This window comes from Salvia hispanica, chromosome 3, assembly GCF_023119035.1.
Source record: "Salvia hispanica cultivar TCC Black 2014 chromosome 3, UniMelb_Shisp_WGS_1.0, whole genome shotgun sequence".
NCBI lineage: Eukaryota > Viridiplantae > Streptophyta > Magnoliopsida > Lamiales > Lamiaceae > Salvia > Salvia hispanica.
The window spans coordinates 52,005,946-52,030,206 of NC_062967.1; the positions used below are offsets into that span (position 1 = coordinate 52,005,946).

A 24,261-nucleotide genomic window follows, 5' to 3' on the forward strand; every position below is an offset into this window, starting at 1 on the left:
GTGAGTGTCCTTAGTTATCTACTTTATTTTTATTCTACTTGGAACACTAAACATTTATTTATTAATTTCAATTCCAAAAATTATTTCAACACTGTGGGAGGGAGCTAGTACTTCCTTTGTCCCATGATACTCCCCTTTTTTTGTTCGTCAATTAAGGATTGAATAATTAGTATAATTAAATTAATATATTAAGTATATAATAAGAGAACATTTAATATTATAACATTTAATCAACTTTAATATTTTAATTCTTATTTAAAATAGGAATAGTGCAAGTAGTTTAGAATGGACTGAAAAAAAAAAGTCCGAATAGCATGAGACATTAGTACAATACCATTTAATACAGTAGTAATATATTTGCAATTATTATTACGCAACAAAGTTGGTAAGATTTAGAATCAACAAGGTATCTGTATTCTTTCGAGAAATGTACCTAGCATTGGACCAACGTTATCCTTCAATGCTTAGATTGCAGGGATATTAATCTTCTCATCTAAAACTGCCAGACCCCAGCCTGAATATTCCTAACCGATCTGCTTCAAAAATTTCTTTCTAGGTTTTTATGTATATCAACTATTTTTTGGAATCGAAATTTTGTTTAAACTTTTAAATGATAAGTTGGTTAACTAATGGAAAATTAATAATTAATTTTGTTATCCATAATATCAAAAACTTTTTTGTTTCTCATTCCCAAGTTATTGAATTTGATGCTATTCAAGAATAAAGTAGATTAGATTATGTTTTATTAAAAAAATAAAATGATCCATTTAACTAGAGGCGTATCCAATAAAAATACCAATCGATTAACATGGAAAAAAGAAGTAAAAATAACAGTAATAATGCACACAAATTATATAAGGATATAACAAATTAAATACTATTAAAGCTCGGAGGGAGGACATAATAATGTGTTTTGCCTTAATTAAATAATAAAAAATTTTAAGACACCATATTTCTCGTTTGGATTGTGGTTAAAAAAACATTGTGTTCTGAATCAGCCCAATTTCTTTGTTCACAACCATAACCATCTGTGAAAAATTGTAACCCTTGTAGTACAAATCCATTAACACTGTTACTAATAGGGATATGATCAAATGAAAACTTTAAATATTATACAAACTCAAAACTATGATCTAGACCATTGAAAAATGTCCACGGATCACAAAAAAACATCAACAGGAAAATATCAACAGAATTTCAACGGTAGTCAATGATTGATGCTGTGTTGATATTGTGTTGACATTAAAATCTTGAAATTTTACACTGTGTTGATATTATATTGAAACTGTGTTAAAGCTGTATTAAGAAATTTTGAGTTTATACAATATATAAATTTGCATTTTATCACTACCCGTTACTAATATCTACCAAGTACTATAGTATTAAAACGAACAAACAATACAAAGCTTTTTAGTCTCCTTTGGTCATTCTTACTCAAGGCACAACACACTCCAAAATTAACTAATTTCTCTAATTTACAACTTTCTTGATTATAAATTGAGATGGAAATGTACATAATAAAATAGCCTTTTCTTTGAGAATCACCATGAAATAAATAGTACTCCTAATAAAAGATTATAAAGGTTAATTTTTTTTGCATATAATAATGAATTTTACAACATCTTGAAACAGATAAGAGACCTATTACAAATTACAATATGCTTTCAAACAAAAGACCAATCAATAAATACATTGTTACTTGAATTCTCCTAGCAGTGTTTTGTACTGGTCAGGGATTTTAGACATAAAAAATGAGAAAAAAATCCCCACCAAAACCAGACAAATGGTGTGCCTGTTGGCTACATCAGAATTCGGATTACAGCAAGACCAACGGCAGAGACAGAGGCAAGCGTACCTATGCAGTACTTGATCACATCATACTTTGCGGCTTCTAGTTGAGCTCGCAGTGTATGGATTTCCTGTGATCTCACAACGCAAACAATGGAGTCGAGCATAAATTTAAGTTTAAGAAGTAGTATCAACTTTCAGCAACTACGTGTAACAGTACTCACTCGATCAAGTTTGGTGGTGAGGTTTGTCGTTTCTTGATTTTGATTGTTCAGCTCATCTCGAATTCTCCTGCAAAATTGGGGCAGACTTTCAGTAAGTACTCTTCATTTGGTTGGAAAATTGATATGTATACATAGATGATCAATGCATAACTGATTCTTAATGCATAACTAGAGACCAAATCCGTGTTATGAACTAAAATGCCTTTATAGTGAACTAAAACGCTATTATTGAACACCGTGTTTTGGTATCTAGTTATACATTTAAGTAGTGGTTGCCCTATATCACTACTCACTCACTCTCTCTATATATATATTGGTACATACTTACCCCCTTTCGAGATTAAGATCCAAGCGCTGCCCGGCTGTGACTTTGTCAATTTCATACCTGTGCCAATGTTGTATTTAGTGTCAATCAGAATTAGGTGTGAAAAAAAAAGTCCCTGATCGATGAAGTTTATTTTATCTATACATTACCTTAACTCACTTCGCATCTTCTCTATATCATTCTTAATTTTTTCCATCTCATGTTGCAACATAGAGAAATGGTGATCCTGCACTTGAATCAAATGAATTAGCTACATCTTGGCTAATCATACGAGTTTCTCTAAGCTTGGAGTATCCAACACATCATTAACAAATAAAAACATACATTTATGAACAAACATCCCAGCTTTGTTAAATCTAAAGCTCGGGTTTTGGGATATACGTAGGCCCTTTTACTTTGCAAGTTATGTGAAGAAAAGAATTTTTACATGGATTTTACATTTGTTTATTTTGCAAGTTACAATTTTTTATGGACCCTCGAAACGACCTCGGGCTCAGGCTTTGTTCATGTTATAAACTGCAAACCAAACAACCTAATAAAACAACTATTTACTATATGCTCTAAAAGTAGTTATAAAACCTAACACTATCTTGACTTGTCATATCTATCATCCAAAGTAAACAGGCCCGAGGATTTTACAGGCCAATATTCTATTTTGAGATGTCTATTATTACAAATGGTACTTGTCTTTCTTGGTCACCCACAAATATGCCCTTTCTTTTTTATCAGAAATTAATATCATTACTAGATGCTGTTAATGTCACTCATTTAAATTAGTCATCTAAATATCCACAACACTCGTCGTCCTCAAGGGTTTTCTTAAAGTTTCCAAGAACCACGGTCCTACTTATATACATTCAGGAGAGTAGAACATACAATAGTTTAGCTAAATAACAAAAAAGTTCCATTCAATACAACATTGTTGATCAGTATTATAGACACGGAATGAGATGAGTCGTCTATAGTCAGATGAATCAACTATAACATGATTCCGTATCAAGGACAAAACCAACCAACCTCTACATATTTAACAATCAAATCCATAACATATTTAAAAACAAGGCAATCATAAGCTTTGATCATACTAGCAAAATATAACATCCATTCCCACTTTAGCAACAAAAAAGGACTCACTTCCCTAACATCATACGACAGCCTCAGTATCTCAACATGACATCAATTTCCAATAAACATGTAAAGAAACAAAAGCTTTCTTAGCCATACCTGGGAGCTCTTGACTTCGGTCTTGAACATGGACAGATTGTTTTCCTGAAACATCTCGCTCTACACCGAAAAACAGATAAAAACACAAGTTTACAAAACAAATTTTCTTCTTTACCAACAAACAAAAACCAAAGAAATGGAAACACAGCTCACCTTTTGCATTTCACTCTTAGAAACATAAGAACCTGAAACATTCTCCATGCTGTCATTCAGCACCTCCATCATTGACTCTGTTATCGCCTGCGCCTGCCTCGATTCCACCCCCTGCGCCTCCAATTTCCTCACCTGATCAAAACCATCACATCATCAAAGGCCAAAATGTAACTACAACTATCACATTCCAAAAAAACAAGAATGAAACTAAAGCATCACAACACATAATAAACGCAAAAATGTAACTAAACCATCAACAACAGAAACAAAAAAAATTGAAGCTAAAATCATCCAAACAGAAACAAAAGTTTGTAACTAGAAGCATCACTTCCCAAAAAGCAAGAAAGTGCCAAATCATCACAACACAAAAAGGCAAAAAATGTGACTAAAACCATCATAACCTAAACATAAAAAACAAGTATCACAGCCAGCAATCAAACAAAACCACCAATTTCAACTCCAAACACAAATACAAGGATGAATTACAAGTTTGTAAATACAAGAATCACAGCCAGCAATCAAACAAAAACCACCAATTTTAACTCCAAACACAAATATGAGGATGAATTGAATTACAAGGGCGAGAGTGTCGACGAGGTAGACCCGTTTGCCGTTGGATTTAGCAAGCTCGGAAATGGGTCGGGTCCCGGCCAACTCGGGTCCTAATCTGAGCACCCGCTTACACGCCGCCGCGTACGCGGTCATTCTTATCCAACCGGCGCTTCGATCAAGAATTGAAATTTAAACAAAACCACCACTAAAACCGTTTCAACTGCGATATGGGATTAAAGATTCTATCAAAATCGAGGAGAGATTCGCTTCTAATCAACGCGATCCGGCTGGAAGGAGCTGAAAGATCAAATTTTTAGGCTTGAATCAACAAAAAGGGGCGGAATTAAAGAGAAAAACTCAAGAATTGGAGAAGATAGAAGGAAGGTGAGGGGAAGTTTTCCTAGGAAAACGTGAGGATTAATAACTGGATTGGAAGTTGGGTTTGAGTTGACACCCTTTTCGTGCTGGAAGTTGGAATTATTTATACTCAACGCTGAGGAATATAAAAGAATTTTAAGAATTCAAAAATGGCGTTCGACTTTGTTCCAGCGTGTATTAACACTGTCTTAATCATTGACATGGTAAGAATTTTTTATTACAATAATTATTCTCTATATATTTCTTTGAATAATGACTCGAATTATTCTGTATATATTTCTTTGTATAATGACTCGAATCCTCAATTGCAACCGCCTCTTGGATTAAGAATGCATTTTTTTCGTAAAGGGCAATATTTATTAGTAAATTTTAGTGTATCTGGATTTTAATTTTTAAACGATGGAATAGTTCTATTAAGTGAAATATGTTAACTGTCTATATTCGCGGAAATTGGACTTTGCGGAATTTATTATTATATATTCCTATAGAATCCTCGAAATTTAGAATGTCAATAAATATGAATGGCACTTGATGGAAAAAATGAAAGATTCTTACTACACTACATAACATTTTAGTTCACATATGATAAATATAAACTTTGAGATAATTCACATCACATATTAAGTTCATTAGGATAGGATTTAAGTAAAATAAATTTTATGTCGGTAAATATGGATGGAAATTTAATTGTTTCGTGTACAATGATTCGACTGAATATTGGATTATATTCATTGAATTTAGGTCAAGGTATTCAAGGCATAATATCAATGTAAGGACGAGCACTATATAATGTAGGTCGCTATATATTGCAAATTTTTGATAAACTAAAACATTTATCAATTATTCTTTTTCGCTCACTAATTCGTTTGCTAAATTCAGTTTTTTACTAGTTTCAGTCTTTCTCTTCGATTTATTAAAAAAATATGTTATCTTCATTTTCATAGGGGGCAATAACTTTAATTTTGAAATTGCATTGTGTAGAAAGAATCAAACCAGGGTGGTGAAATTTGTGTTGTGAAAAAAATTACACAACTAACAAGTCCAAGCAATGCATAATCAATCTAGGGCTCCCACTATGCATATTAGTTTTATTATTTCGTGTTTGATCGTTTGGTTTCTTTGGATGGAGAGGAATGGCTGCAAGCATCGTGGTTGTCCTTTCCGTCACACTCATGTTATTTGGCAGGTCACTCATCATCTTCATACGTTCGTATTGGCCGGCAAGATTACCCCGTTACACTGGAGGGGTTGCTCGACGTCGGTGGATTTCATGTCTTCTTCTCCCAGACAGCGTATTCTGCGATCACTCATGGTCCTTTGGCATCCCCCGATGCCCCATGGGTGAAGCTGAATACAGATGGTGCCTTCTCATCAGCAACTTTGCCAACTTATTTCTCCTTCATGTTCTAGTTTTAGATACTAGTCACTTTTGGGCTAGGATCATGTTTTGGAACGTTATATTTTGATTTATTTACGGGTTGGGGGTCTGCCTAAACCCCCCACCCACTAGGGGCGTTAAAAAAAAAAAAAAAAAAAAAAAAAAAAGGGCAGCAATGCATAATCAATATGGCATATTTAAAGTGAGATTAAGAAACAAAGAATCTTAAAAATGTTACTCCTTTTATTCCACATGAAACATATCCAATGCTATACCACGATCGGCTTCATCGACCATATTCCTGAAGAATGTGTTATAATGGTTTGGATTTAAGCAGCTAATATGAGATTTATTGTCAGTAGTCTACTTTGATCAGAAGTCTTGATGTAATTCTTATATATTCCATCTAGAGGTTAGAATTTTGTGGGATTTAGTTTTGTAAACAGGTAGTCGTCGTGGACCAAGGGTTAATATTTATCAAAGTTTTGTGTTCGGTTTCATACAGCACATTCGCACAATATCCACCACGCATTTCGATCCGCCTTCACTTACTTTGGTCTTTTTCCGTAGGGATACATGATATCATCCAGGCTTCGCTTTATCTGGTTCCCTACTCTACGAATGTTCTTCGCCACCCCATTTGCAATCAGGTTTGCATTTCGCGTAAACCTGCACAAAGAAAGCACGGATGAAATCGTCAAGAATACCTAGAGCGGAGGAGCATACAAGACAATGCTAATGCCGATGACTTTCAGATCAAATTTCACTCAATTGGTTTCTAGAACAAATCCAAATACTTGGTGTAAATGCATGAGGTGATGAGTTTGAATAGTAGAAATTGAAAGGCACTTGCCTGCTCAGAAACTCGTCCCGACTGGAATTAGCTGGTTGAGGTGACCGATGCTGTGGTACTGGTAATCTGTTTCCATCTGTAAGAATAACAAGATATAGATCACCCGGGTATTAACTCAAGAAGGTTTGTGACAATAATATAACCAAACAAGTTTCATTTCATGATCAATGTCATGCAAAAAACAAAACTCCACTTCCCCTACCTTGTGGGGTTTCCAGAGATGGTATCGACAGTATAAACTATAAAAGTGCATATAAAAAATAAAAGACTAGTCAGAAAATTTGTTCTAGTGCTCAGTCTATCTATTAGAGGATGTCTATTAGAGGATGGATGCTACCAAGAAGATTTTTCATAATTCAACAAAGTTCATTTTCTTGTGTAAATAATTCAGCAGCACCAACATGTCTAGTAATCTTCTCCATAGTGATAGATATTCAGAATACTTTGACTAGAGTAAGGCATCTTCATGCAATGACACACAGATCATTCACTGATATTCCATTAATTGACTGTCGCGTATGTACAGCTCACGCTTTTGTAACTTAAGCCATTAATGCAGTAGGTAAAAGACATTGTAGAAACCTTTGATTAATCTCACTTACCAGGCAAAGATTCTTTGATTTTCCGATCCACTAACACCTGATTGGAATACATGTGAGAAGAGGAAGTAACAGATAGAGGAGAGAAACAAGCAGACAAGACATACTAATGATAAAATTTAACTATGAAAAGCTTCAAAGCCACACACGTAATAAGCAGAACCCGCCCCCTTTGCAATCACCAATTACTGTTAATCCATAAAAATGTATCCTATATCACAATTCTTAGCACTAACACAATATCCCTATTCCACCAATCAGCTCTAGCAATTATAATGGTGAATTGAACAGAACAAATGCAAAATCTTATTGCACAGTGCCATAATGGGAGAAAAAGGTTACCACAGTGTACTATTTCTTCTTGAATAAAGATACAACAAATTATTCCCAAATTTATTACCTCACACAAAGCTAAATTGAAGCAACTAAGACACCTAGAAGATCAGTCTATGACACTAACCTCAAGTCCCATGCAGATCGGCAGTTCCGGTTCAGACTGTTGTGCATCAGGGGTCCGGTTCTTTTGGTCGGCGTAAATAGAATAACCAACGCAACCGTATTTAAAATCCCTGAGGATCTTACCCTCTTTAGATGCTTCCATCTCAGATTTCCCAACAATATATCGAGGCGCTAATAAATCAAACATTAAATCATTATCGATTACCGCATTAATCCAGCACACACAAAAAATGTATGAGATTGGATACTTACATAACATAATATCAAAATCAAGCACAAGTAGGAGAATTCCAGTGTATGCAGAAATTCATTTCCTTTCATCTACAACAAATGCACAAAACTTGAAGCACATGACATCCTCTAAATTACTAACACCTTAACTTTCTAAATTCATCAATCCATTATGTGTTCTAACAACAATCTCCTAAACCCTCGTAACGATTCTTCAAGAAATACAATTCAGAAAGCATAAATCTAACACGCTGCCCTCGTCATGATTAATCAATCAGCAAAGAAAACAGCTAAAGAGACGAATCGAAATCGAAATCGAGATCGAAAAATGGGGGGAAATTGGGGCTATACCAGCAGGGAGGGAGCGGGAGAGGCCGATGCAGAGAGGATTCCTCGAATCGGATTTCAATTGCGAAGAATAATAGAGGCATCCTTTGCACGATCTTCCCTTGTTCCCGCCATTGGCAGGGGATTCAGCTTGATTCGTTTTCTTCGTTGTGAAATCGTCCAGTTTCGGTATTCTCGGTTTGGAATTGGGAGGAGCGTCAACTGAGTCGCCGGAGTTGGGCGATTCCGGCATTTTAGGGCGCGGTACCGCCTTCTTTTCTTCGCAACTGTTAGCTCTATCTTCCGCCATAACCTCGATCTCTCTTGTGCTGAACTTTTCTTTTATCAAAAACTATGTCTCTCTCTCCAATTTAGGTTTATTAATTTGTTTCATTTGGAGATTTGGTGTCAATTCTTCTATTTATAGATGACCACATTACTTCATTTACAAATGTGTTAGATCAAAATGAAAAAGAAGAGAAAATGACTAATTAAAAACAAAAAAAAAAAAATGTGTTAGATAATTTTCCTCAAATAGAAATCGCCTAATTTCAGTAAGAATGAAAATAGAAAAATGATACTGAGAAGGACCTAGACTTTCACTTTATTTCGAAAGTAAGCTAATAATCTCTTTGTATAATTATTTAATTTATTTTATAATTTATTATTAAGTTGTTATGATTTGATTTAAATTTCCTAATTAGGATTTGATTTGTTTTCTAAGATTTTTTATGAAACATGTATAATAAATATGTATGAAATGTTTTATTATCGTTAAGAAGAATAAATTAAATAAAATATTTATCACTCAACTAACTCAACACGAACCAGATAGTATGGGCTAGCCAATTCGGCCAATTTTAGAGCACTCCCAATGGGTCGGCGTTAAATCCGGCAAAAAATCGCCGATTATCGCCGGATTATCGCCGGGCGTTGGGGAGAATTCGGCGATAATTCGGCGTTAATTCTACCGAATTAACGCTAACTCCCGAAAATTCGCCGGATTATCGCCGACCACTGTGGGCGATAATCCGGCGATAAAAATAGTTTTTTTTTTTTTTTTTTTAATTTCCCCCTATAAATACACACCTTCTCTTCATTCTCTCCCCATCCTCATCCCTTTTCTCTCTTCATTCTCTTCTCATCCTCATCCATTTTCTCTCTTCATTTATTTCTCTCTCTCCATCTATATTTAATGAATTCTGAATCATCTTCTCATTCTCGGTCCGACGAGGAGATATCTCATTCTTCTTCCGAAGAGGAGGTACCTCCCGCTCCCACCGGATGGGATGTCGCGGGTTTCGCCAACAACCCAGTCAACAACTATATCTCCCGTTTCATACAAAGCGAGCTTGCTCGAATGCAGCAGCCACCCCAACGGCCAATCCGCAGGCGGCGTCGATACATCCACCGCGACCACGCTGGTGGGCACGATCGGCTGTTCGCCGATTATTTTGCCGAGGAACCACGTTATCCGGCAGATGTATTTCGTCGCCGATTCAGAATGCGCCGCTCCTCTTCCTGTGCATTGTTAATGCGTTGTCCGCGCGTTACCCCGAGTTCCAGCTCCAGCGAGACGCCACAGGGAAGCTCGGTCTATCGCCCCTGCAGAAATGCACTGTTGCCATCCGACAATTGGCATATGGAGGGTCCGCCGACATGTTCGATGAGTATCTGCAATGCGGCGAGACGACCGGCAACGAGTGCCTGAAGAATTTTTGTCAGGGCGTGCGAGAGATATTTGGGGGGCACTACCTTCGCTCGCCGGACGCAGCTTGACTGCCGGCCGCTGGATTGGCACTGGAGGACCCACGGCTTTCCGGGGATGCTCGGCAAAGCATCGATCTGTATGCACTGGCAAAGTGGAAGAACTGCCCAACCGCGTGGCGAGGCCAGTTCACTACCGGCTACAAAGGTACGCATCCCACCATCATTCTTGAAGCCGTTGCCGACCAACGGCTTTGGATTTGGCATGCTTATTTTGGTATAGCCGGGTCGAACAACGACCTAAATGTTCTCAATTCGTCGCCCCTTTTCAACGAGCGGATCAACGGGTTAGGCCCCTCCATCGAATTCACGGCCAATGGCAATGTGCATAATATGGGGTACTACCTGGCTGACGGCATCTATCCGCAATGGCCCGTGTTTTTGAAGACGATCAAATGCCCAATCGGAGATAGTAGAAAGTATTTTGCCCGAGCGCAAGAGTCTGCGCGCAAGGATGTGGAGAGGGCGTTTGGGGTGCTCCAATCACGATTTGCACTGGTAAAGGGCCCGACGCGCTTTTACTACCAGGGGGATATTGCCGACATCATGTATGCGTGCATCATCATGCATAACATGATCATCGAGGATGAACACGAAGGCGTCCTCAACGTCACCAACGACACCAGTGTTGCATCATCGAGTCACGGTGTCTCAACCGAGTCCGAGTCCGCCCGCCGGGGTGTACCGTACAACGAACATGAACGGTTCAAGGCGTTCATGGACATACACCAAAAGGAAGCCCATCGAGCACTACAACACGATATGATCGAAGAATTGTGGGCAAATAGAAACCGCGCCCACCGCCCTTGAATTTTTTTACTTTGAATTTTTTTTTCCGTTCCTGTACTATTTTTTTTTTAATTTTCGTCGTTGTAATTTTTTACTCGTGTTTAATACAACGAACTTTATTACTATTATTTGTCTTGTCTTATAAATTAGCTAGCTTTATTATATACAAAAATAAAACAATTAAATTAGTAATGATGTAAAAATGAAATGTTGAGTTAGGGAGAAATAAGGGAGAAACCATTGGAGCAGTTGGCTAAAAACTGGGGATAAATTTTGGTGCTGATGTGGCGCTGATGTGGCAGGAGTTAGGGAGAAATAAGGGAGTTTTTAGCCGGACCATTGGGAGTGCTCTTAAAACTCAGGCCCTAGTCAGGCCATGCACAAACTATTAATACTATATTTTAATAACTTTTACTATGATTTTAATCTATTTTATTCTAATTTTTTTACTCTCTCTGTCCCTTTGTAGAAGACATATTTCATTTCAGCATGAGATTTAAGAAATTGTGTTAAAAGTGTGTTGATTGGTAGGGGGTAAAAACCCATAAAAGGCCGAAAAAGGTATTGTGCAACCTCCTTCTCCCACGTTTGGTACATCTTGAATTTTTCAGAGGACCCAGAATAAAATAGTAATGCTGCATAACTATCTGCGATTGTGGCAAAACACTATCTTAGGAATTTTGTGGTATAAGGTTTTACTTACTTTGCCGAAAATCTGAGAGCAAGCTTTATACCTAATTTGTCTTCCAATTTTTCCGCCACTACTCAGCCTGCCGACCCTCAAAAGCCCTGCCTCCAACCCCACGGCAGCCTTCTGACGTGAAACTAAAGTTTAGAGAAAGAAGGAAGAGACTCAATAGAAGAGAAGCAGATAAGATTTCAATAGGAAATTTGGAACAAAGAAAAAGGAGAGCTTAGAATTTTATGGAAGAGAAGTTTGGGAAGAAGATGCGTCGGTGTTTTAACTTATTCGATTCAGCCTTCATTCTGTAATTTGATATTTGGGCTTAAAAAATGAGAAAGTGGGGATTTGGGTTGTCCATATTCATAAATGAGTTTTTCTTGCAGTCAAGATCGATGGAGGGTGTAGCTGTCATTTCCTTCCCAAAAGTAAGACCATTTTAGTCATCACATAATGTAATATAATGTTGGCCTACAACACGTAAATCATACCAAACAATGGAGTAGGTGTATAAACATCTTCTATCAAACAACAATTTATAAATAATTGCCCCTGATCATGGGAAAAACGTGTAATCTGTAAACTTAATAAAACCTTTTCAACGAATCACTCACACCCTAAAGAAAAAAAGTAGAGAGATGAAAAAAGAATAAAGTTAAGTACTTAAGATAGAAGAAAAAGGTTATTTTTTCAAAAGAAAAAAAATGACTTAACTATAGTGGAACAATAAAAAAAAAAGAATACTACTACGACTTAGCTACAAAGGGACGTAGGGAGTATAAATTTTTATTTTAAAAATTTCCCTTGCAGTTGAATGTTCTAAAAAGTAATTCCAATAACATAAATTTGAATATGCATATTAATATAAGATTAATTATCAATAAAATCGTGAAGTTTGATAAAATTCTGATTTATCTCACACTTTTTCAATTTTTAATGACAAATAAATTAAAAAAAATCTCAATTGTCCGTCCCATTTGAACAACTTTGTGCTACTCCTTTTTAGCTTTTTTAAGCTCAATTTTACGTTGTTTCAACATATTAATATATATTTATGTCATTATTCATTGACAATTTAGCACCAAAATTTTTACACGTATGCACCAATTTAGCATCGAATTTGTCTTTAAAAAAGTTATTATGGGACAATTAATTTTTTTTTGAAACTTTGTAATTTATCATTTATACTTTAAAAGGTGTAAAATAAAACAGAAATTGGCCTAACTTCGTGATTTTATAGTCAATTATCTAGTTACATATAATAAATAAAAATTTAGTATTTCATGTCATTTTAATGTACAACGGAAATATAAAATGTTATATGAGTAGTAATTTAATTCATTTCTTTTGTGAGAACTACTTGCAACTGACATAATTTGAAGAGTCACAAATGATCTATTCCCCCACACTGAACCGCTCGACGGCGATAAAGGAATGAGCCGGGCACTGCAACATGGACTATGACACTACGATTTTTCTGTTGAAAACGGGAAAGTATGTGTCAAGCTCAAGTTGTTCGAGGATATGGTGGGTTCTCCATAGGTACGACGAGTGCCCCTCAATGAGCTCAGTCACGTCCACCTGTTCGCACGACGGTTTGGAAGTGAAAAATCGGGACATGTTATTCTTTGCAAAGATGGAGTATATGTCAGATCGAATGACAGGTTAAGACTCTGACAGGGTTCGAAACCAATCAGAGGTCTGATACATGTTTTTGGGAATGAAGAACGATAGTGTTGAAAGTTACGTACATTTTCAATGCCGGGGACATCAACCGGTTGAATTCCAGCTAATCCTTGGGTGAGAAGACTGTCAAACACACAATGGGCAACATTAGATGAAAACCCAACCAGAAGAGGCGAAAGATGCAAGATAGAGCATCGGATTCTCGTTGCAGGAAAATGTAATGGTGGAACTAGAGTAACAAAAGGAATAAGAAGTTGCATACTTGGCACGAAAGGCAATCCCAAGCATCCAATCATTCGTAGAATAGACGTTCACGTATCTCCCAGACACCACCTGTAATGTATGGTACTTCAACTTCAGAGCTCAAGACACTAACAGAGATTGGCATTAGTAGGCTTTATTGTACCTTTCGCGTGGCTTCCCAGTTCATGTCCTTGATTCCGATGGGAGCTCCAAGAAGAACAACTCTCTCCACAAGTCCAGCTGACGAGGATAGGAATAAGAGGGATTAGTTTCAGCAGTTGTTGAGTAGATTAGAAGAAACCATTAGAAGCGATGAAACGAGAGTTAGGAATAGAATAGAATAATTTAATAATGATAATAAGAAGTTGAATTAACAATGATGACAATTCTTATTAAATTTGGACCTATTCGAAGAAAAAGGAGTTCAACGCTCTTAGTTTGATTATTCTTCATTATTTCGATCTTGATTGAAGCTATAAAACCAGAAAAATAATGCACATAAACCTACCGTGATAAGATTATACTTACCACTATTTTCACTTTCAGCCAGAGTTTGGAGGCACCTGAAAATCACCCTTGCTCCAAGGGAGAAACCTACAAGTGTCACAGGCCTGAGAAATTTTTGCACATAACTAAATTAGAATCGAAAAAAGGAGAGAAACTGTAGGTCTGCCAAATTTCAACATTTTGGGATGGTAACTCTTATTGCTATCGCTTCTACACGTTAGTATACCTCTGACCATGCAGCCCCTTCAGTAATACTTCAGCTAGCAACTTCCCTGCCTTGTCAGACCTGCAGATTATTGCAGCCCTTAGAATTTAGATTTGTCCAAAATAGGATCGTAATGGTAGACATTAGAATCGAGATGGTCTGTCTCCTTGACAAGCCTAAACAACATAATACTAGTTAGATAAAATCACTGTTACGTGTTTTCACCACATGCCATCATTGTTACAATATTGATTTTCCAGAATTCAAATACATTTCCAGCTTTCACCTATATGATAAAATATTCAGGCTGTAGAGATAGCATTAAACAGTCAAGTACGAGGGCAAACCTGTTCAGGGCAATCGTCCATTTGCTGTCAATAATATCAGTGAGATATAGCACCGTAGCTGGCCAAGCCAGTGCTACCAAAAGAGTGCTTAGAACAGTCATCATTGCGCCGTGTTTCATCATTTCCATGGCTAATGCTGCAATATAGTGATTGTTTCTACGTCAATGAAAAATACCCTAGGTATATACTTATACTCATATTTAGTTGCGAGTAAAATCCTTAACCTGAAGTAAGCCAGTCTTGAATAGCTGTGCTTACAGCAATTAGATGCTTGGACTCCCACTGCAGTACATAACTAAGGAAGAAAATAATTATATTGCAAATCAAGAAGAACAGCAATGACGTGATTGTAGCAAAATCCCAAAAGTACAAATTAGTACAATAATGTGTCGACTACGAGTGTTATTTTGAAAAAAAGAAAAGAGTAAATTTATATTTCTTAGTATAGGAAGTGAACCAATGATTATATTTGTATTTTATAGAACTGATTGCTCAATAGGGTGGTCTACCACTCTACCTTTCAGAGTTGTCACATTGTCCATCCCAAGGTCTCTTGAAGTCATCTTCCTCAAAAACAAATCCAGATATTAAGATCTGAACTGCTAGTCGCTGACAAGAAAAGAGAATGAGGAAGTGCACAGTAAAGGCAATTTTTTAAATCTACAAGATCAAGAAAAACGAGGTGCATTTGCTACAAGAACAGTAGCCTACATCACTTCATATGGTAGATAATGTATGATAAACCCATTTCTTAACTTTTAATCGATGTCAAGCTAAAAATACTAACCCCTTGGTTATGATTTCCTCCTATAGCTTTGAACTCAAATTCATCAATATCTCCGATCCTTCTGGCCATTTTGCTTCCTGTAAGTCCAGCTCCAGCAGCTATTTCAATTCAACATCAACATATGAGATGGGTAAACTAAACAAAAAATAAACAAGCATTTGCAAATGAAATGAGATTAGAGGAAGTCTGTTTTCAGACCAAGCAGGCATGAATTGAGAAATATGTATGTAACAACTGTCAACATTATCTAGTTTGGAGATATATACAGTTCCAATAGATTCACGCAATAAATATCATATGCTGCATCTTCAACTTACCTCCAAAGGAAGCTGCCACTGCAACAGAACCTGCAACAGTTCCAGCAGCACTAGCAAAAGCAGCAGCACCTGCTCCAACAAAGGGAATTATAGTCCCTAATGTAGGTGCCAAGGCACTGAATCCAGCCGCAATAGCTGGAGCAGCTAAACCTGTTCATGTTTTGTCAGAAGTGAATCCCAATCCAATTTGACATCTTTTGGAGAAATTCAACGACTTAAACAACCATACAGAAAATCACAAGTGACAAGACAACTGAGAATGAAATAACATGATCTTACCTCCAGTAACTGCCAACAATGTTCCTCCGGCTAACGCTGCACCACCTATTATTCCTCCACGTTTCCACTTGGCCCATTTGCTTTTTGGATGAGAAACATCTTCTGTTTCCTTTTCTTTTAGAAGAGCCATTGCAGAGCAAGCAACAATAGTTTCAATTGACTCCTGCAAAAAAAAAAACAGTTCTTTTAACAAGGAAAGGAAAAGAAAAAGAAAAAGAAGCCGGCATCATATAAGTATAAAAGTCTCCCAATTTAGAAAACCGATGATAGGCATGCACTATGATTGAGATCAATACAATGAACTCTATTTTCATATATCAAGATCATATATGCTATGTAAGAGGTCTAATAAGGGCCAAAATCGTGGGTACATAAACTTACTATACCTTATAATTTATAAATATTTGCAACTGCAGAAGAAATTACAGTTGTGACAAACAGAAATAAACTGAGTGCACACACATTGCATAAAGTCATAAATTTCAACAATTTAGCAGGTCTCAGAATGTACCACTGTTATCCACTTTAGATCAAACCAGGCAGATAGCAACCTCAGAGCCACGCGATGTCTAGCATCATAACCTTTGCTTTGTCTGGTAGCGGCCTTTTCGTCTTCAGGTGCATTGGCTAGACAAGCAGTAAGAAGCTCATACAGAACTGTTACTTTCGTTGCGTAACTAAGCATTGTTATCTCTTCCAATGGTTTCCGATCAGATTCAGTGACAGACTGTACATGGGCTTCCTCAGCTGTAGTGGCATCCTTTTCCTCCAGACGAGTAGTAAAGAGATCATTATCTTCAGATTCTGGCTCTGCCGTCTTTTCTGAGGTTTTCAACTTCTCCCGACAAGCATGCTCATATTCGCGTTGCTTCTCCTGCTTAGCCGCATAATCTCCATGACTACTTTCTAGACTCAAGGTCATAGCTATTATAGCATTTGCTAAAGCCAGTTCCTTCTCAGACGATTCTCGAGATTCATTGCTACTTTCCTCGGCTAGCAACCTTATAAACTGATGGAAAAAGTGATCATTTTCTCATTATCTTCATTAGGGCTACAATTTACAATAAAACACATAACATTCACCAATTCACATAGCAAACTTGAATTAAAATAAAAAATCTTAAAAAATGAATAAAAAGGAGAAGAGAACTAACAGCTCCAACATGATGACTAGCAGTTGCATACGTCACAGTCTCCTGCAGCCCATCCCACGCTCTGATATCAATTTCCAAATACCTAAAATAAAAAATCCCCAAAATTCATCTCCAGTTTTCTCACAATTCAATCGCGAGAGAGAATAGAGCAGTACTTGAAGATAGGACGAAGAAGACCGGAGGAATCGTGCGCCCAGAGCTGGGGATCATCGGCGACGGATTCGCAGCTACTGCCAGAGCTGATGCGTTCCTCCGACAAACAGGCAGAACCGTTGTCGGCGTCGTCGTCTGGCTGGGAGGGGAATCCCAATGGACGGCTCTGATGGATCTGCGCCTGGTGCAGGGATAGAGCAAAAAGCGCTGCGGCGGCGTATTTCTGCGTCGCCGTCAGTAGTGACGGTGATGACGACATCAATTTTCTTCAGCTCTTAATTCAGAGCAGGAAGAGGTGTAATTGCGTTTGAATTGTAAAGGAGAAGTGGATTGGTTGGGGCAATTCGTCGAATATCATGCGATCACACACTACTACCTTTCCGTTTCCTCTCCTTTCCATTTCCACAGTTGAAAAAAACGACGCGGTCAGGGACGACGTCGTAAAACGATTGACTACGACCCCTTTGCAAATGTCGGTTACATACTCCCTCCGTCCCACAAAAAATGTTACACTTTTTTTTTAGTTTGTCCCATAATCATATTTTTTTTTTTGGAAAAAGTTCTCTCACATGAATATAAAAATTATATTTTCTCTCTCTATTTAACACACAAAACAAAACCTCCTAAAATCTCATGCCGTCCCACAAGTGTGACATCTTTTGTGGGACGGAGGGAGTACAACGATTATTTTAGTCTTTTAGATGATAAGAAATGATTTGTTATACTCCCTCCATACATGAAATATTGTCCAAATTAGGCTATGCGAGATTTTAAAAAATATGAAAAAAAGTGCATTGAAAAGGTTAGTAAAATGAGGATCCCACATTTATATATTATGAGTATAAAAAGTTAGTGAAAAGTAGGATTCATTTACCAGAAATAGAAAAAAAAAGCAAAATAGACAATTTTTCATGTGCAGAACAAAATGGCAAAGTTGAACAATATTTCACGGACAGAGGGAGTAGTAGTTGATTGCGGTTTATATCTTAAGGGCATTCACAATAAGGGCCTTAAATCCGGAGCCCATATGGAAGTCGACCCTGTTAGGATTAGTATACTAAAAAACATATTTCGAGCAAATTGCACGGATAGAAATGTTTGCTTACAATAAATTTTACAATCCATTTTTAACCCAAGGCGAGAAGAAGTAATTTTATCGCATTGGTGTTTGTTTATGCATTAATAAACAAGGTGTTTCCCAAACATTTAAAAGTATAAGAAGCAAACAAATCTAATTGTGACAACGGCGGGAGTATTAATTAATTAAAGACAACGGCGGGAGTATTAATTAATTAAAGTCAAATAGCAAAACTTAAATTATTTAATCGCTATTTATATTTTACGGGAAATAATAAATTAAAAAGGTAAAGCTCGTATTACTCGTAATTTGGGATTGGATAGGCAGTCAATATTATTATACTCCCTCCGTTTCACAAAAGATGTCACACTTTCATTTTTAGTTTGTCCCACAAAAGATGTCACATTTCCATTTTTGGAAAAAGTTCTCTCTCTCACATTAATATAAAAATTATATTTTCTCTCTCCATCTAACACACAAAACAAAACCTCCTAAAATCTCGTGTCATCCCACAAGTGTGACATCTTTTGTGGGACGGAGGGAGTACTATAGTAGATGATAATAATATTATGTTCGTTCTCTCCTCTCTCAGATTGGACGAGATTTTCAGTTCTCTCCTGAACTGAAATTCTGTATTCTTTTCTAATCAAGTCATTTTCGATTCTGACAAGTTTTTCTCACCCAAAAGTCATAATTTGAGTTCAGGATACATATTAGAAGATTCGTGGTCGAGTATGGAGAACATCATGTGAAGAAGGCGCAAGCAATCGACGATTCTTTGGAGAATCCGATCAGTAATTCTAAACCTAGGAAATTCATGTTTTAAGTTTTAAACACTAAAATGCAATATATATTTGTAGAAGCTATAAATGAATTTCGGCAGATTGCATTTTTTATTGTTGAGTTTTGCATTTTAGATATTGACTGTTTAATTTGCATTTTATATATAGAGGGATTGCATTTATATTTGTGAAAGTGCAAAACTTAACAATATAAAATGCAATTTATGTGAAAATGGAAAACTCAACACTATAAAATGCAATTTACCTACAACTAAAATGCAATCTGCGGAAATGCATATACAACTAGATTGCATTTTTAGGGAACATTTTTTTAAGTCCACGAACTTTGCCAAAGTATCATTTTAGGTCCGTAAACTTTGAAAATATCATTTTAGGTCCATCAACTACGGATTAATATCATTTGAGGTATTTTGAATTTTTTTTGGACGAAAATGCCCTTAAGACCTTCAAAGGTCAATTTGGACAATTCTTTCGCCAATCATCTTGCGTCAGAGACATAGAATCCAACAATTTTTAACGGCAAATTTTTATATTTAAATTCAATTTAGATGTTAATTGATCTCCATTTTGAAATTCATCTCCGAATGACAATCCAAATTAATAGCTATCTAATTTCAAAACAAATAAACTAAATAGAATTCACACATCACCTATAGTAAGTTATTAAAATGCAGTTTAGATTGAAAAAATAAAATAAAGTATCAAGTCCCAATTCACTATCATTAAATAATTAGTCATCTAATAATTGAAAAACTAACACATATTTTTTACGGAAAATTTTAATAATATTTAAATTCAATTTGGATGGTAACTAAATTAAATAGTAGTAAAAAAATTGTTGGACTCTAGGTCTTTGACGCAAGATGAGTAGCGAAAGAATTGTCCAAATTGCCCTTTGAAGGCCTTAAGGGCATTTTCGTCCGGAAAAAGTTCAAAATACCTCAAATGATATTAACTTGTAGTTCACGGACCTAAAATGATATTTTCAAAGTTCACGGACCTAAAATGATACTTTGGCAAAGTTCGTGGACCTAAAAAGATGTTCTCTTGCACACTCACGATTCACAAGTGAAATGTAAACATGCAGCAACCACCACCTGATCAAGCTGAATGACAACCTATTCAAGTCGGACGGCTACTACCAATCGTTGGATGTAAACGAGAGACGAAAAGAGCGTTCAAGACCTTAACCCACAGTACTAAGTAACCTAGTAAAGGGAAGTAAGGGTCGAATCCCTCAGAGATGGAGGCAGTTTGAGTTGGGAATGAGACATTTGGAAGGGTCGGTTGCGGCCACGCTTTAATTTTTGGGGGTTAAGACTAAACTAGGGTGAACTGATCAACTGAATGAAAATATCTTCTAAACTAAGGTCTCGACTGGATCAACTAGGCTAAAAGAGGAAAGGAATCAAAGGTACACGGGACCACTGACACATCCGCGCGCACACTCAGAAAAGCTGACAACGATGAAAAGGTGAAAGAGACGGTGATTTTAACTAACTACCTCCTATATATATTCTAAGCTACGGAACAGAAACATAAATAAATTAGAACAGGGCATCAGCATAAAACATAAGAACAGAGCAAAATAAAACAGATCCATGGAAATTGCACTTAAACGAAAGCAGATCTAAGATAAGGAAAGTAAATCATGCAAACTAGCGAATGGAAATGTAAATCTACATACCGGAAAGTAGTAAAAGAGCAGATCCAAAACGAATAAAAGCGATCAACACTGAAAACACTAGATCTAACAAGGCTTGCATAAAAAACTCCATTTCATTCAAGATCTCCGGAAAAAAAAAAAAAAGGAAACAGAATTCTTGCACAAATTAAACAACGATAAGAAGGAAAACTAAGTAACAACTAAAAGGAAAACATGTTTAAACTACAGAACCACGAAAGCGATGAAAGATAACGAAAAGTAATTGTTTAAAATCCTCGAAAACTATACAAAGGCTAAGCTAGGATGACTTCTACGCGGATCTGGCCTAGTCTCCCTTAATGAGGAAGAAGAGATGAAAGCTTGATGGTGGAACGACGACTCCTCGACAGCTGACTACTTCTACTCCATAACTAGACTAAACTTGAGTGACTGAAGATGGTGAGTGATGAGCGACGTGGAATCCATGCGATCTTGCCATATTTATAGAGCGCATGTTGGGCCCAAATCCCTAGGGTAAGCCCATTTATCTTTGACAATTGTGCCCCTTCTAGAATGACATTTGCTCTTTCTCTCTCCTATGACTCAGCACTGCAGATGCATGACTCCACTGGATCAGTTCAGCAATTTCAACGGATCAACTTTGCTCTTTTTCATGCTATTTCCCCTCTTTTCCTGAGTTGATCTGGTTGATCCTGCACTCTCTAGTTCTTCGTTTTCTGGCTTCTGCACACTCAAATTTGTCATTCTTTTTGCATATTATTAGTCATGTTAGTGTAATAAACTCAATAAAACCATGCATGTATCGAGGTCGATCAGTGTGTTAATTAAAATTTATTAATGTTGTTTTATCATCATTAGTATAATATAATAAAAACAACATATTTTTATAATATTAAAGAATTTAACATAGGTGATACCTGGTAATATTTGTTAAAACATGCATATGTACATTGAATTTCTAAAACTTTTCGAACAATGAATCTTTTGAAAGTGTGTTTGTTTTGGTCGAACAATATATACAAGTTGTTCTAATTAACATATGTGTATGTGTTGCTTTAGTTCTTGAACTTATTTAATTTTACATTTGTAATGATCTCATAAGGATAATATACATTTTTATATTTAAAGTGCATAAGATAATAGTATTATTTTCATTATTTCTCATTTATGTTAATTTATTAAGAATGTGTAACTAGTACGTGAAAATTATTTGCCCCGTGGTATAACACTAGTTAAAGCCAATATCCACACACTCAACTTTATTTATATAACAAATTCTTCAATTAAAATGAGAGAGGACACTTCTATCTCCAAAAATCACACGCTACGTCCATTAATATCGCAGGTGATTATAAATAATTAAAGTAAAAACATTTTGAACAAAATTGAGAGAAAAAGTAGAAAATACACTTGCGATCGCAGAACACCAAAGAACCGCCACCAAAGCAAATAAACCATACATCTTCCTCCTCATTCTCAACCTTCAGCCGCTTAGGCGGCGGAGGATTAGCCCTCTCCTCCGCTTCTCTCCACCGATCGTCGGAGCTGGAGCAGCGACATCCACCGCCAGAACCAGCTGACGCGCCGCCGAGGCATAATTTGGTTAATTAGATTCATAATTAAATTATTAATTTAAAGAAACACGTTTGACTGTTAAATTTAACGAAAATATTAATTTTAGATCAAAATATATTGTTAGAGACCAAACAATAACGCACTTAATTTATGAGACCAAATATTTTTTAATGGAAAATATAAGGAATCAAATTTCGACACTAGCCTTTTGATTTTGTGATGGATACTTCTGCATAGTAATTCTTACAATTCAATAATGCAGAAAAATGATTACTGAAAGTTTATGAGACGCCACATTGTTACTCAATTACTAGGTATCATGTACTTGCTATTTCGACATTAGCCTTTTAGATTAAATATACAATCCAACATGATGTTATAAGCTATTAGTACTATTTATTAACTTTTGTTCTAATATCAGATCTTAATCGGATTAATTTTTTTTAATCTATCTTAGAGTGTTATAAATCCAAACATCATTCAATATTCAAAGAAGTAAATATGCATAACGATTTTATATGGTGTAAATGGTATGGTAGTATCCAATGATATAATCTATCTTTAAATAACACTCCTAGGGTAAATTAGTCAAAGTAAGAATTATACTTATATCATAGAGACATAGGGATATTATGGCATAGAGATGTTATGACTCTAAATCACTACTCTTGTTAATGGAGAAATACATTTTCAGTTCATAGCTATTAGTTATACTAGTGTTGGCACCCGTGCTATGCACGGGCGAAAGATTTTTTGGTTAAAGGATACAAATTATAAACAATTAAAAAAAATTATCATTATATACACTTTATAAAAAGAAAAAAGAAAAAATGATAAACAATTAAACAAAATTATCATTATATACACTATATAAAAAAAATAGGAAGAATGATACTCTAGTTGTAATCTACACAGAATGATATCCTATTCGAAATAAAATTTAATATGAGTACATCTGTAATTTGTGAGAAGAATACTCACACAAAAATAATCCTTATGTCCCAAGATATTAGACTCGTATATTATTTGGGGGTGTCCCAACATACTTGAGCTATTTCTATTTATGGTAAAAAGTTACTTTATTATCAACTCCACTTACACCACTAAACAACACCTCCTAAATTCTTGTGCAAAAAAAAAAAATGAGTCTAATATCTTAGGACGGAGGGAGTACATTTTTATAAATAGAAACAAAACTTAGAAACAAACAATGAATGAAAAGTTCATACGTTTTGAACTCATTTCTAAACAACATTAATGTTGTACATGACTAAACACAGGTTTCTGAAAAACAACCAACATGAGAAAGCGATTAACCTTGACATTTATTAATGGGCATTACGTACGACACAACCAAAGAAGGAAACTGTAGTTGTTAAAATTTGAATGACAAATTTAATTAGATGGTATTAAACTCACTTAGAAGAATCTAACACTTTACTACCAATATTATGGCCACCCAAAGCTTTCCATCCAAAACATAGTCACCTAGTGTAATTATCCATCAGTGTCATTACACTAATATTCGGGGATACAAAATATATGTCATGGTTGAAAATGCATATTTGATATTTAAAATATGCAAAATTCTTTTAAATGACTAATATATTTCTTTTGTTCATAGAAAGACAGTTGTCTATCATTCTATTCCATGTTAACAATATCATTTATTTTATTTTTTATCCTTTTTTTTGGGTTTTCTCTCTCTCCTTATCTATCTTATGACAAATAA

General features: G+C 35.9%; 5 protein-coding genes across 6 annotated transcripts; 2 read left to right on the forward strand and 3 right to left on the reverse strand.

The window, feature by feature from the left end:
* Positions 1–1,572: 1,572 nt before the first annotated feature.
* On the reverse strand, positions 1,573–4,737 carry LOC125217134 (protein FMP32, mitochondrial-like). Its single transcript, XM_048118965.1, has 7 exons — positions 4,291–4,737; positions 3,715–3,846; positions 3,562–3,621; positions 2,487–2,563; positions 2,341–2,397; positions 2,013–2,079; positions 1,573–1,919 (listed from the first exon to the last, which is right to left on the reverse strand). Exons 1-7 carry the CDS (start codon positions 4,417–4,419, stop codon positions 1,800–1,802), a joined length of 642 nt encoding a protein of 213 aa, XP_047974922.1. The 5' UTR covers positions 4,420–4,737; the 3' UTR covers positions 1,573–1,799.
* A 1,738-nt stretch (positions 4,738–6,475) lies between these two features.
* Positions 6,476–8,891, reverse strand: LOC125211572. The gene is made up of 5 exons (XM_048111430.1): positions 8,516–8,891; positions 7,935–8,104; positions 7,478–7,514; positions 6,876–6,951; positions 6,476–6,691 (listed from the first exon to the last, which is right to left on the reverse strand). Exons 1-5 carry the CDS (start codon positions 8,799–8,801, stop codon positions 6,571–6,573), a joined length of 690 nt encoding a protein of 229 aa, XP_047967387.1. The 5' UTR covers positions 8,802–8,891; the 3' UTR covers positions 6,476–6,570.
* A 795-nt stretch (positions 8,892–9,686) lies between these two features.
* Positions 9,687–10,270, forward strand: LOC125210461. The gene is made up of 2 exons (XM_048110014.1): positions 9,687–9,931; positions 9,973–10,270. Exons 1-2 carry the CDS (start codon positions 9,687–9,689, stop codon positions 10,268–10,270), a joined length of 543 nt encoding a protein of 180 aa, XP_047965971.1.
* A 321-nt stretch (positions 10,271–10,591) lies between these two features.
* Positions 10,592–11,068, forward strand: LOC125210463. The gene has a single exon (XM_048110015.1). The coding sequence runs from the start codon at positions 10,592–10,594 to the stop codon at positions 11,066–11,068; it is 477 nt and encodes a 158-aa protein (XP_047965972.1).
* Positions 11,069–12,961: 1,893 nt separating this feature from the next.
* LOC125215940 (transmembrane and coiled-coil domain-containing protein 4-like) lies at positions 12,962–17,834 on the reverse strand. 2 transcript variants are annotated; one of them, XM_048117526.1, is made up of 15 exons: positions 17,410–17,830; positions 17,255–17,336; positions 16,612–17,109; positions 16,101–16,263; positions 15,822–15,971; positions 15,505–15,602; positions 15,235–15,326; positions 14,942–15,012; positions 14,718–14,853; positions 14,392–14,451; positions 14,187–14,269; positions 13,822–13,898; positions 13,678–13,748; positions 13,481–13,538; positions 12,962–13,310 (listed from the first exon to the last, which is right to left on the reverse strand). In XM_048117526.1, the coding sequence occupies exons 1-15, from the start codon at positions 17,664–17,666 to the stop codon at positions 13,188–13,190; spliced, it is 2,019 nt and encodes a 672-aa protein (XP_047973483.1). In that variant the 5' UTR covers positions 17,667–17,830; the 3' UTR covers positions 12,962–13,187. The 2 variants fall into 2 exon arrangements, 1 of the variants encoding a protein (XP_047973483.1); XR_007175324.1 differs by lacking the exons at positions 12,962–13,310; positions 13,481–13,538 and having other exon boundaries at positions 13,684–13,748; positions 14,187–14,252; positions 17,410–17,834.
* Between the last annotated feature and the right edge of the window lie 6,427 nt (positions 17,835–24,261).

What these genes read in the sequence shown, in the direction of transcription:
- LOC125215940 (XM_048117526.1), bottom strand. Translation starts at nt 17,666, where the DNA reads ATGTCGTCATCACCGTCACTACTGACGGCGACGCAGAAATACGCCGCC. An exon ending in ATTGTTGGCAGTTACTGGAG is followed by an intron (nt 15,972 to 16,100) that starts GTAAGATCATGT and finishes AAACATGAACAG; the next exon opens with GTTTAGCTGCTCCAGCTATT. An exon ending in ACTGGGAAGCCACGCGAAAG is followed by an intron (nt 13,749 to 13,821) that starts GTACAATAAAGC and finishes CATACATTACAG; the next exon opens with GTGGTGTCTGGGAGATACGT.
- LOC125211572 (XM_048111430.1), bottom strand. Translation starts at nt 8,801, where the DNA reads ATGGCGGAAGATAGAGCTAACAGTTGCGAAGAAAAGAAGGCGGTACCG. An exon ending in CTCCCGCTCCCTCCCTGCTG is followed by an intron (nt 8,105 to 8,515) that starts GTATAGCCCCAA and finishes TTGATTTATTAG; the next exon opens with CGCCTCGATATATTGTTGGG. An exon ending in CGATCTGCATGGGACTTGAG is followed by an intron (nt 7,515 to 7,934) that starts GTTAGTGTCATA and finishes TATTCCAATCAG; the next exon opens with GTGTTAGTGGATCGGAAAAT.
- LOC125210463 (XM_048110015.1), top strand. Translation starts at nt 10,592, where the DNA reads ATGGGGTACTACCTGGCTGACGGCATCTATCCGCAATGGCCCGTGTTT.
- LOC125210461 (XM_048110014.1), top strand. Translation starts at nt 9,687, where the DNA reads ATGAATTCTGAATCATCTTCTCATTCTCGGTCCGACGAGGAGATATCT. An exon ending in GCTGGTGGGCACGATCGGCT is followed by an intron (nt 9,932 to 9,972) that starts GTTCGCCGATTA and finishes GTTATCCGGCAG; the next exon opens with ATGTATTTCGTCGCCGATTC.
- LOC125217134 (XM_048118965.1), bottom strand. Translation starts at nt 4,419, where the DNA reads ATGACCGCGTACGCGGCGGCGTGTAAGCGGGTGCTCAGATTAGGACCC. An exon ending in TCGTCGACACTCTCGCCCTT is followed by an intron (nt 3,847 to 4,290) that starts GTAATTCAATTC and finishes GGTTTTGATCAG; the next exon opens with GTGAGGAAATTGGAGGCGCA. An exon ending in CTAAGAGTGAAATGCAAAAG is followed by an intron (nt 3,622 to 3,714) that starts GTGAGCTGTGTT and finishes TTTTCGGTGTAG; the next exon opens with AGCGAGATGTTTCAGGAAAA.